General features: G+C 42.8%; 1 protein-coding gene across 1 annotated transcript in view; it reads left to right on the top strand.

Moving 5' to 3' along the window:
• The window catches only part of rin2a (Ras and Rab interactor 2a), a 43,907-nt gene that overhangs the window by 19,501 nt on the left and 11,073 nt on the right, over positions 1–13,333 (top strand). The window contains exons 5-8 of the mRNA XM_061040818.1: positions 253–364; positions 3,482–3,554; positions 4,029–4,120; positions 10,150–11,778. Of these exons, the coding sequence (XP_060896801.1) occupies positions 253–364; positions 3,482–3,554; positions 4,029–4,120; positions 10,150–11,778 (1,906 nt within the window). The remainder of the gene's footprint in view (positions 1–252; positions 365–3,481; positions 3,555–4,028; positions 4,121–10,149; positions 11,779–13,333) is intronic.

Genomic DNA, 13,333 nt, shown 5'->3' with positions numbered 1-13,333 from the left:
TGTAAAATTGTTGTTTAGTTCTATACTGCATCTTTCCCTGCCAAATAAACCGTGGAAAAAAATAATTAGCTAATATCGGCTGATATTATCGGCAGGTCCATTAATCGGTCAGGCTGTAGTTTAACATTCCTTGCCATATTTAAAATCCTTCACAAAAGGCAGTTAAGTCAGCTTATCTCCATCAGTCAGCGTATCCAATGATAGACACAAAAGTAAATATTCTGACTGGATGCTTCTTCCTCTGAATTTCAGACATTCGTGGTGAGGAAGTCTACTAGCCTGCAGAGGAAAGTAATATCTGTACGCATGGACAAAGACTCTGAAGTCCCTGTCAAAGACTTTCCTGTCAAAGAGAGTCAGTACAGTAAGTATCTGAAAACTTCATTTGTATTGTCTGTCTTTCTTTTCTTATACTTAATTAAGCTAGCAATCAGGTTTCAAGGTCACCCTCAAGCAACACGCGCTATTAGAGAGTTGAAAAAAAGTCAACAGGCTGTAACAGGTGATATGCACATATTTTGTTGTGAAATATGTCCGTGTCCACCCCTCAGGGGTCTCTGTGATTTTTGGGCATGGATAAAAATTGGCAAAGGTCTCTTAATGGAATTGCCGGGCTACTTTAAATATGCAGCCTAGATTTTTTCTAAGTTCTTGAAGTAGTCACGCGAGCATGTGCAGAAACCTGCAATTATGACATAGGACTGAATCCTTTTGACCCACTTACAGTCTAAATACATTATAAACACATGCAGCTGTTGGTTTCAAAATGCAATGAATTGTTATTTTAGCAAGTTGAATGGAAACTCCAACAGTCCCTGGGCAAACAGTTTCTTCTTTCCCCTTCATGTTTGTATTTGCCTCTTTTAAAACCTCTTATTAGCTTCAAATAGGGTTGGATTGCATATATTTGTTTCAAAAGAATCAGCTCTGTTAGACAATCAGTGCAAACAGGGAAATAGGAGTGACATGAAACTCCAAACCAATGGACACTGTCAAAGCTTGGATGGTGTCTGCCTTACTACCAACAGCAGCCAATAGCATGTCTATCCCCTTCTTTAAAGACACATCAGAAATGTAATTATTCCTGACTTGATGCAATATGGCAGGACTGAAACCAACCCCAGGCTTCTTTAAACAACACATTTAGATCCACCTGAAGACACCTGGTTTCATGTACAGTAAGTAAACCTGCCAGCAGCAGCTCTGTTCAGCAGTCCTCTTTCCATGTGGGCTGCAAACGGCATATTTTACACCCTGAATTAACCCAGACTTTTTCCTGTCAGCCCTGTATTCATCTATTTGGTGGAGTCAGGGTGAGCCGATGTGTGAATGCAGTAGGTAATATAAAAAAAAAAAAAAGAATTGCGGGCGGGCTGGTGAAGTGTGATGACATTTACTGTATATAAAAATGGTGAACGACCAGTCTTATCTTCTTGTATGGAGTGAAGCTGCTTCTGAATATTTTCTTTTAAAACTCGTCTGTTGATACAAATACTCGTTTGAATGTGAATCTCCCGCTGTGAGTTCTCACTATTCTGAGAGTTTCCCCCCCTGTTGTATCTGTGTGTGCTGGCATTTGTCTCTGTCAGCTCCAAACTGGAATTTCCAAATGCTTACCAAGTGAGAGTGTTTCATGCGCGTGAATCATTGCCTCTGGCAGCCTTCTCTGCCTCTACCCGTTACTGCTGACTAATGGCTAAAGGCGCAGACTGAAGAGTCAGTGACGTCTCTCCTACCACCTGTAGAGAACAATACACAAGTGCAATAATACAATGACAATAAAAACAGGCTTTATGCTAAAATTAGACCTGTCTGATAATAGTTTTTCATAAACTAAAGCACATAATGTCTTCCACAGTTCACTGGCCTAAATTATAGTCTCCTTTATTCTACGGGAATTTAAACTCACTCAGTAGAGCGGGCCCCTCAGAGGCTGCAGTTGTCACTGCATCGGCTGCATGTTCAACTCCCTGCCTGCCTTTGATGCATGTCTACCTCACCCGAGTGAAAAGCTTAGAAATGCTGAAGGAGCTCTTAGGAGAGCCGCCTCTTATTTGCACAAGAGAACAAAAAGAGCCAAATAAGGTTGTTTGTGCTCCTGCCTTTAAAGGTTTTCTGGGCATGTTCAACTAGAAGGAGACCTCGAACACACTAGAGGGATTACACATGTAATCTGGCCATGCAGTCAATGCCACAGGATTTGCAAAGCACACATCCAGACAGTCAGGTATCTTGGGGACGGTGTCAGCTCTTGATGCAAGTCATAAATATAAACGACTAAAACTACAAGAACCAAGGACAGACTATTCGTTCCCTTAGTAAGTAACAGTAAGTTAGTAACAGAAACTATCCTCTCCAAAGTTACCATTCAGTTTGACTTGACTAATATTCACGGCCAAGAAAAAATGTAGTCCTACAATTTTGCTTGTACTTTCAATTGGTTCCTCAAATAGTATAGGTTCACAGTTTAGAACTAAATACTGAGCTGTGTACTGCAAAGCTAACAGAATCTTAAACTCTACTCAGAATGCTGCCTGAATAAGGCGTTATTTTTTACGCTCCTGTGAAGTTTCGCCTTCAATCTGAATGTCGCGGTGGCGTGTTGGGGGACGAAATGATCCCACCTCTGTATCGTCTTCAGATGTAGCAACAGAGACGAGACGGTTTCAGTGGAGCCAGCAGGGATCACAGTGCTGTGTGTGCGTGCATGTCTGACTGTGTGTGTACGTGGAGCTCCCCCTGTGTGGCTGATACGCAATGAATTCACTGACTGGGACACCAATATTACGCCATCGCAGAATCAATATGAATGTACAAAGACAGGATGACCCCTATGCTAAGTTACAGCACATTATGGAAAAAGCAGTCGGAAAAAAAGGGCTTCAGTGGGACTTACCGGACACATTTATGGTTCTGCTCTCACAGCATCCTCCTCCCTATTTAAGCATTTTATACTTTGAATTCAATGCACTTCCTACTGCCAAGATTCCATTTTGTTCTTTCTTCTTACGTTAAATGGATTTGAAGTCTGACTATCTATCTTGTTGTTTTTATTGTGTGTAAAGTGTGTTAGGTGTTGTGATGACAAGATGCATGCAGAAGTTCTCTTCCTTTTAAAGCAGGAGATCTCACAGATGTTACAGAGCAACAATTTAATTTGCCTCCACATGAGGAGAGCAGTTACCCCTGCTGTCATGCTTTTTGCTGATTTGTTCTGAATATCTATGATTCCAATGTGACTCTGTTATCTCTGGGGAGTTCATGTGAATTAAAACACTATAAAGATATGCGAGCCCTGGTGATTGTACTTGTTTGTCAGCTTTTTCTTCTTTCCCTTCACAAGTGAAACAAGTATAAACATGATGTTTTGCTGTGTAGTCAGCATGATTCAATATCTTAGATTGTAGTGTTTTTAATACTTGTCCTGTGAAAGTTCAGGGAGTTTGTCGTGTCTTGATCATGTTGTTCTTTGCTCCTGCAGCTTTTTCTCTGGAGGGATCGGGCCTGAGCTTTGCAGACCTCTTCCGTCTGGTCGCTTTTTGCTGCATCAGCAGGTGAGTTCATCACAAGAGAATGACTGATAATTACATTAAGTCAATGCTTCATATCCTCATTTCAAGGATTTGGTATCGGTTGTTATCAGGTATTTGTTTTGACTTCATATTGAGGTCATTCAGAGATTGACGGCAAAGCACCTTTGTCTACAAAGCTTCTCTGTGCATTCTTCCATAGTTAAACTAATAGGTGTATTTTCCGACTTTGATCATTTAGGTTTACTTGACAGGAACGTTTGAAAGCATGTCAAAGCCTTGAAGGAGAAAAGCAGGAGGCGCATATTACCTTCTGACTGTGTGGTTGAAAATATGGTTCAGCCAACACCACCCAGGCCCAGCCGCGCTCCTCTTGCCCAACTCAGTGACTCACACACTTTAAGGATTAGTTTCTCAGTAACTCCTACCCTCTTTTACTCTGTTCTTCTTTCTCTGTTGACCGAGTCTTTCTCCTTTTTCACTGGAAATCTTTCTTAGGGATGTGCTGCCGTTCACACTGAAGCTTCCAGAGGCCATTGCATCAGCCAGAACTTCTGCTGATCTCGAGGAGGTTGCTAAACTTGGAGCAGGTTTGTTGTTCTCGCTTTGGAATATCTATTTGGGGGTCAAGTATGCAATTATGGGAATAATCTTTGGCAGGTTGAAGGTGAGATATGAAGATGACGTCAAGTGATTTGATTGCAGTAGAAAGCAACAGATTATACACAAAATAGATAATAATCACAAGACAACAAACATCAAAACAGAAAAAAATATTTTACATATATCTACAAACTGACAATCTTGTATAAAAACATGTAATCAAAATCAAGTTAAGTAGGTCGAAGTCACTGTGGAGGTGTCACAAGAAAAGATGATCATCTAATCCAGGGATGGGCAACTTTGGTCACAGCAAGTGCCAAATGAATTTAATTCTCACTGCCAGAGGGCCAAATTGTAGCATACAAAAAGATTACAGTCAATTATGTCTCAATTTTAACTCAACATATACCAGTGATCAAATATTATTATGGACATATTTCTGATTTTCATGGCAGATTTTGTCACGTTTTCTTAATACTTCCAATTAATTAATATATAAAAATGTACCTGAGGGCCACGTTGATGGTCTATGGGGGCCGCATGTGCTGGGACCCCAGACCAGTAGGGGGCCCCTGAGGGCTCACAAACTTGAAACCACAGCAGCTGCCCAGAATGTGCAAATTTTGCAATGACAGTAGGAAACCTCCCTAAGGGGGCCCCATTTAAAAGCATTCACTCTTGTTGCCTTGCAAAGTGTTGCATGCATTATTGCTGTGAAGTTTCTCAATTAAAGTCAACCAAGAAAAATGAAGGGGAATTATCCGTCTATAGGAGAGAAAACAGAAACAGGAAAACAGTAAGCGTCAGGAAAATGGCAGACATTATGGTGATAAAGGCGGGTTGTAGGGCGCCCAATTATTTTTCGCCTGGGGCCCCAACAGACTCTAGAATGGCCACTGAGTAGGTCAGTGTGTAGAGGTATGATATTGTAAGTTGTTTTTATTTTAAATGTACCTCATTGCATCAGCAGGGAAACATCTCCAGTTGAGCAAAGATATTTTTGCTCTCCTCTCAGCTTCTTGCAGATTCAGAAAAGTAGAATGTTTTCCATTGGGCCCACATCTGTTGTGTGTAAAAAACTAGTTTTTTTCCTGAGGCGTGACACTCGTAAAGCCCATCTCGACCACATTCCCCTCTGCTCTGAGCATTAACTGGCATGCCAGTGCTTAATGACTCACCCCAAGGGACACTAGCGTCTTCCAGGCCCAGATCTGCACTGCTCAGCTGGGCATGGAGTCAGGCAATAGCTGGGTTCCTCTGGAGTATTTTTTTTCACCCTCACAGTTGTGAAAGGTAGAGCCTGCTTACAGCCTTTAGCACAAAATGTGGACGTTTTCATTCATTTAAACTGACACCTCTGTCTCAGAGGAGTGTAGTATTTTTATGAAACACAATAATTTAATCTTTGTTATTTCTTTAAAAAAAAAGAGCAGACATTATTGTAAGTTATGCTTACATGGCTGAGACAAAAATAGAAGTTTCAAAAATGTGTAGGTGTTGTTGGACTCATCATCCACAGCACTTCCCTTTTCTAAACCCGCTCAGGGTGACATCTCTGTGCATTCATATACTGTTCCTTTGACTCATCTGAGCTATCATGTGTACTCAGAAATGACTCGACCAGACTTCCAGTGTCCCTCAGAGTGACAAACCCTTTCAAATATACCGGAAGACACACAAAGAACTGATGAAACCTTGTCTTTAATGTGGTCTCAAACCATCTACAAACATAAATGGTTCTATTCTTGCCTCTTCTGTATTCGTCCGTCTCTCTCTCTCTCTCCCTCTTGATCTTTCATTCATAAGAGCCTTCCTGTTTAGCGAGGTGACACAATGGCGGGTTTTGTGTCTATGAAGTTAATTGAGCAGCAGTGAATAGTTGCTCTAAGAGGCCGTTCTGACGTACGTGCAAACATTAATGGCCGGTTGAGATGAGAAGAATGTACCGGCAATTCTGACGTCCTCACGGTGTTATGTTACCTGTTGTGTGGCTCACCTGTAATGACAGTATGGCTCTGGAGACATTCTGTCATCTTTTGTCATGCCTTTTGAAGGCCCTCCTGTCGGCTGTGGCTCAGTTGGTGGAATCGTCGTCTCTTAACCAGAAGGTTGGTGGTTTGATCCCCAGCTCCTGCAGCCACATGTCTGATGTGTCCTTGGGCAAGACACTTAACCCTAATTTGCTCCTTCTGCTTTGTCGGCGAAATATGAATGTGCCTTAATCGTTGAAATGATTCATCAGCACTCTTACATTATGGTGGTCTGCCAACTTTTCTTTTTTTCACACCTTAAGCCGTGTTCACACTTGACTTCTTTTTTCAGAAAAAAGCGCTGCCTTCAGCGCCTTTTGAGCGATGATGTGTGAGTGTTCTGTAACCTTAACAACAGGATCTAGTCTGCGGTGCAGAAAAGAACAAGCGGGACGGGAAGTCAGACACCGATACAACATTAAAACATCCGGTTTATTTTCAGAATAACACCCTCCGTTTTGACGGTTCAGAAAAACGACCGTTTGTGTGTTTGTTTATGTGTTTATAAGTTTTTATTGAGTTTTATACCATGAACATCGTATTATCTCGTGCTGTCGCAAGTGAATCTGTTAAATTACCGCGGAAATTCCTGTGTCTTCATACTCCAGCTGTCCGGCTGTGCTCTCCGTGCTGCAGACTGAGAACGCAGCCGGTGGGTGTTGACGGATGAGGATGCACGGACCTGTAACAGACCGGAGCGGACACACAATGCACACATATCTGGTGGAAGTTTGCCGTTTTTGGGTGCATGACATCTTTTTGGGCACCGGTAACTAGGGACGTAGGTTACTACTCGTCCTGATTGGTCAGCTGTCAGAAAGGCGCTTGACGTCACCCAGCGCTTTTCTGAAAAGTTGAAATTATTCAACTGAAAAAGGCGTCGGGCACAGCGCTTTTTGAAAAGGTGTCCGCTTTTTAAAAAGGCGTCATCCTTTTTCATTTTCCCATAGGCTTGTATGTAAAAAAGGTGCTGGCAGTTGAAAAAAGAAGTCTAGTGTAAACACGGCCTTAGAGGTCCTCAGTACACATTATCTTTCATACAATTTGTTCTAAAAGTTCTTATAGATTTCTTCTTTTTTTTTTAAAGGTTTAATGTTGGGCCTTTAATGCCTTTTATTTGAGAGATAGGATAGAGTCAGAAATCAGGAACAGAGAGAGACCTAGTGGGGAATGACATGCAGGAAAAGGAGTCGCAGGTCGGATTCAAACCTGGGCCGTCCGCTTGGTGCGAGCGCACTAACCACTGTGCTAGTGACGCCCCCTTCTAATAGATTTCTGTACAGGTACCTGAAATGAATGAGAAAGGTACACTACTGACTAAGTTAAGTATTTGGATGCAGTTACTTTGAGTTTATCAAAGGCCTGATATAAGCGAGTCAGACTGGGGAAGCCCTAAATATTCATAACCAAAATACCAACGCATTGATATCTCATGTCCTTCTACTTGATAGGTTGCTGCTGATTGCTGTATTTTTTGTCGTTCGAGGCTCAAATTGTATTAATGTTAATTCAAAGGTTTAGTTGCAGAGTTTTCTATCAACCTGCACATCAGATTAAGCAAAGGATTGTGGGCTGATGGAAATAACAAGTTAAATGTAGGTTTTTTTAGGGGATTTTTACTAACTCTGAAGCTCAAATATAAAAATTTGGTCTCAAAATGTATCGTGATGTCTGGAAATTTCAGCCAGGAAAGGTACAATTTTGAAAACAGTAAAGAATGCTGGCAGCAGGATTCTAATGAAACCATGCAAAGATGAACAGCCCTTTGAACAAGATATTTTCTATCATTCTTTCCTGTTGGCTATTTACAGCAACACAGGTGGACTTTGTGAAGAAAATGAACGTGTCAGTCAAAGCAAACCTGAATCTACTGCATTTGTAAGCCCTGACTGTAATTACTCTAAACCCTTAAAGAAACAAAGGGAGTTTTTGGCTTTTTGCCTTTGTTTGACAGGACAGTGGATAGAGTAGGAAACTCAGGAGAGAGTGGGGAATGACGTGTTTGAAAGGAACCACAGGTCAGACTGGAACCAGATTCACTGGTTTGGAGGACTATAGGCTCTGTACATGAGGAGCGACCAAATCGCTAGGCTGTCTGTTCCCCAACTCTTTCTATTTTTGGCTACAGTTCAGCTGCTGTATCTCTCAACAAGTTGCCCCCAATTTAGCCCTGACTTTCCCTCTTCTGACATTAGCCGTGTCAAACCACATTCCTCTCCGTTCTCAGTCATAGGTGTGCAGTATGTGTGTGTTTTTGTGAGTGTGTCGAAACATTTCACAGCAGCTTTTCTTTTTGTTTTTGTGCTGTACTTGTGTGGACATGCTGTGTATAAAGTGGTTCATCAAAATGATCCCACCAATTCGGAAATGCTATCTATAATTCCTGATTGTTTTTCTAACTATACAGAATCACATAAACTTGGATCTAATCCTGAAATATAAAAAAAGGGATAATTAATGCACCTAAATAAAATGATAGAATATGAAAAGAAAAGAGAGACATCGAGTAAAGATAAAGTTCAATAGAAGAGACCTTTGTGTGTCTCAGTGTGTCAGAGGGAGAACAATCGGGACAGAGAGTCAGACCATGCAACTTCAACTGGAAGGGAGGGATGGAGGCGGGAATTCTGAGCTAACAGCCCGCCCACACACACACATTAGCACGAGTGAGTCATAACACAGATTGAGCATGAGTGAGCCAGAGAAGCCAGTCGAGTCCCAGCTTGTGCAGACACAGCAACCTGTCCTCTGCAGCACCACAAGTCAGAAAATTCTGACAATTCGGACTCTCAACAGTTTGCCTGTGTGTTACTGAGCCTCAGGATCACAGTGAGTATTGTTGCCCTTTCCATCTGGTTATGTAGTCGTGTGAAGGAGCTGCCCTGTGTCTGGTACTAGTATTCTTCATGTGCTATTGTTTCTGCTGGTGCTGGTCTGTCTTGTTTTGCTCTGTCTGGTACGGCTTGGGAGCTTCAACAATCACTTGTTACAGTGATTTGATAGTATTTTCCTATTTTCTCATTTGCTTTAAAGGGTTTCTACTTACACTCACAGAAAACAAAAGCAATTAGTGTTGATTTAGAACAAAGTGGCTTTAAGTGATTGTTTTGGAGACGAGTCGTTATAACAGGAGTGCAATCGGATTGGTTGATTGGACGAGTGGATACATTGAATTTAGCATGAGGTATCATATTCTGTGAGTATAATTTGCTGTCATTACTGTGAATAAGCACTGTTTAATTTTTTCAAGTAAAATAGTCATCTATACAAAGTATTGTTGCAACTTGTATTGTTGTTCAACAAAAAAACCTCTAAACATTTGGCTGATGTCCTTGCTGAAAGAGTCAAGCTTTTGTCTACAGTCAGTGATTTGACATTCACAGAGCAACCGTTTGTCAGTAATGCTTCACATAGATAGCAGTTGTCATTGCTTTGACCAGTATGAATCTGCAGCATAATAAAGTCTGGGAGAGAGAGAGAGGGATGTGTACTTCAGCCGGTTTTCCTCTAAAACCAGATATCCGTGAATGCAGAACTCGTAGGCAGGGCATTTTTGTTGTTGAAAGAAGTCTGGTGATTAGTGGCCAGTCACTTGAAGCAGTTTTGGATAACAGTCTATGCCAAGCAAAAAGCTACAACACCTTGGCCAAAATGACTGGATATCATTGTCTATCAGTAAACAACAAGTTAGCTTTGTTTTTAATTCTCAATAAAAAATATATCTGCTGTATGCAAATCTGGTTATAAGAGTCTTCCCTTCTCTCCTCTCCAACTCCATTATTGTGTTTCAAGTTGCCAGTGAAGCTATAAACACTGAGCGTACGATCTGATGGAAGAGGAAGTCTTTGCCTCAGTTTTGCTTATCAGTTATCTGAATACTGAAGGGCTTCCAAGGGCTTTGACATAATGTTGAGCCTAAATTATGTATCAAACTTTGCCCACTATAGACTGTATAGTAAGAATATTTCTCTCACTGTGTCATCTAGGTTTCTGGGATGCTCAGTTTTGCCACAGGAGAAAGGTGTCAGCCTCATCGGCAGCAATAGCTGCTCCCAGCAGACCACCGCCTCCTTCCCCGAGACCAGTCTCCATAACAACCTCCCCAGAGAGCCCTCAGCTTCAAACTCGTACCCCATCTGAGCTTGAGTGTTGTCAGTCTAACGGGGCTCTTTGCTTCATCAATCCCCTCTTCATAAAGGTTCACCAGCCGGAGGGAGACCACAGCACTACTTCAAATCCCTCTGGCACAGTTAAGAAAGTACAGACAGAGGAGCCTGGTGGCAACAGCCTGGAAACTAACAACAGTGAAATCCAACAATGTCCTCAGGTCTGCAGCTCAGTGCACAGTGACAGTGACCAGTCAGGTCAAAGCGACTTGCAGAGTCTCAGCAGAAACACGAAGGTAAAGGACGATAGCAGTGAAACCAGCAATCGAAAGCCAAGTTCTGCAGACAACATTCCCCGGTCAGCACCTCCTCGTCCACCTCCACCTCACTTTGCACAGCGAGGCTCAGGCCCTCCTCCCCGACAACGCAGCATGCCTGAGAAGATCTCCTGGATCAAAGTCCCTAAGGACAAGGCAGAGGAGAGGGAGAGGGGCGGCAGCCTTCTTTCTCGTTTGGGCTCCTCTCTAAGCATCAGCCCCTCTTCCTCACCACCCAAGAGACTCAGCATCAGCTCCCCTATCTCCATCCCCCGGCCCTCCCTGCCCATTTCTCTATCGTCTCTCTCCTCCTCTCCTCGACGGACTAAAGCCTCACCATCATCCAGCCAGGAGGATGCTCAGTGCCACTTGGCGCTCGAGGAACAAACTATTGAGAAGGCCCTCTTAAGGGCAAGGCTGTCTCAACAAACCTCCTCCAAATCCCCAGACCAGGACTCTAGCAGTCCTTCAGACCCTTCCCAGTTGACAACACGAAAGAGGGCAGAGCTGACAGGAGGTGAAGAAGAAAAAGGCAAGGAATGTAGCGGTGGTGGTCAGCGGTTGAGTGACATGAGCCTGTCCACCGATTCCTCTGACTCTCTGGATTTTTCTCAGTGTTCAGCCTTTTTCCTTCCTCCTCTTCATGACCCCAGCCCCCCAACCATAGCCGACTTCAACACCCATCTCCCCCTCTCCATCCCACCATCCCACCTACCTTACTGCAGTATGGAGGAAGATGACGATGATGACGATGATGAGGAGGAAGAGGAGCCTGACTACGGTGTCAGCCTGGAGAGCGACCAGGACCAAGACCAGGATCTTACCATGGTGCCACCTGGCCACCGCACAAAGCGCCGCCCCAGTGCGGGCGCTTTGGTCTTGCAGAAAGCACTGAAAGGGCACCTGCGCAAGATGAGCGGCGTTTTCAACTCGCTGCTGACGCCTGAGAAGAGGGCGATCCGCAAGGTGGTGGAATTGTCAAGGGATAGAGGAACGTATTTCGGCTGCCTGGTGCAGGACTACCTGAGCTACATGGGCGAGGGAGCAGGCACCCAGGCCTGGCAGGGCTACGCCTCTGGACTGGAGCTGCTGCAGACTCTCCGCCAGTTTATCACTCAGATGAAGAGCTACCTGCAACAGAGCTCCGAGCTTGAGCCACCAATTGAGAGCCTCATTCCTGAAGACCAGATCGGTGAGTACCTAAAGAAATACTTCTTCCAGCTTGTACTCTTACTCTGCACAGTGTCCTGTAGCGCAGTGCAAATGTAGAAGTTGCTTCAGTCCAGGAAAAGACGCCAGTTAGATGCTTTAATTATAGTAATTGTGTCTGTGAGCAACGTTTTCCAAACTGTTTACAAGACGGGATTGCTCCATCTCAACGTTTTGTTACCTTTTTCACATCTTGACCTCCTGCTGACCTTGACCTGAAGGGAGGTGGTAGTCAGTATTGCATGGTTTTGCAAATAATGTAGTGATTACTTTTAGGAAGTGTGAATGAGGGATGTTTCAATGGAGAAATGTCATTCTAAATGGAAACGCTATGTCACAAAAAGGCATATTTAGTGCCGACACAGCAGTTTCACTTCATTATTTTTGAAGTGAGGACATTGGAAAAACTTCTCCTCACGTGTTTGCAGTTGGATGTGTGCATGTTTGTTAATGTGTGTGTATACATCCTGGTAAAGCCACAACCCTCAGGATAACGTTATTCACTTGTGTGCTGCTGTGCGTGCTTTAAGGACAGGATCCATTTGAAACAAAAAGAGGAACAGGTGAATCTTATCAGTCCCACATTTTCAAACTTTGTGCCAGTCTATTACAATGCAGTGCTAATATTTGCATTCTCCTTTTACCGATACCGTTTATAGCCACCTTTTATTTAATATATTAACAATAGACTGCAACATGAAAGGGTGAAGCCAAACACACCCATATGGACACACACACACACACACACACACACACACACACACACGCACACCTGCCGGAACAGCTGTCTGAATAATGTAGGCCAAGTTTCAGTAGCTGCATTTGACTTTGGACAGAGTAACATGTAAACAGAGAGCACAAAGAGGGTTTTATCTCAGAAGGAAGGCTGCTGTTGAACCAACCTGTTTCCACTGGCCCGGAACCAGAGCGCTGTAATTATGAAGTCAAAAACGGTTCCTCATCCTCATCTATCAAAAGTCATCATACAATGTTAACACCTTTCAGGAAGGCTTTTATTTAACACCCTGAGGTTAGCCATGTTTAAATGTTCGATTGATATACTAAACTTACTGGAACATTGTATTTGAGGCAATGCCATCTTGTGGTGAAAAAGAATGTCATTAACAGTGCACATCACTGATGATAATGTAGTTCACAGTAAAGAGGCTAATTGGAAGGTTGAAATGTAAACTGGATGTTTGAAGGTCTCATTTGGTTTAGATGGAGTTTGGAAAATGCCACCTTGTTTATAAAAATGGAAGGTGGAATAAAACTGTCCCACTGCATTAGGGATAATGTAGGACCCTGTGTTTTTGAACCTTAATGCTTAAAAGAGACCAAACATCAGAAAACCCCGGTCTCTGATACCTCTATTATTGTTTTTATTTCATAGTTTGCAATCTGAGGAACACAGCTTTGACATGATGAGCTCTGGAGATTTGCTATAATTGAATATTTAAAAAAAAATAAAGAATTAAGGGCCACAGGAAGTGATATTGGTAGAATGATTTAAACAAGGAAAGTGCAGACATGTATGA

Source organism: Labrus mixtus, chromosome 6 (assembly GCF_963584025.1).
Source record: "Labrus mixtus chromosome 6, fLabMix1.1, whole genome shotgun sequence".
In the NCBI taxonomy this organism is placed as follows: domain Eukaryota; kingdom Metazoa; phylum Chordata; class Actinopteri; order Labriformes; family Labridae; genus Labrus; species Labrus mixtus.
The sequence above is the reverse complement of the archived record's forward strand: the minus strand, read 5'-3'. Positions and strand labels throughout refer to the sequence as shown.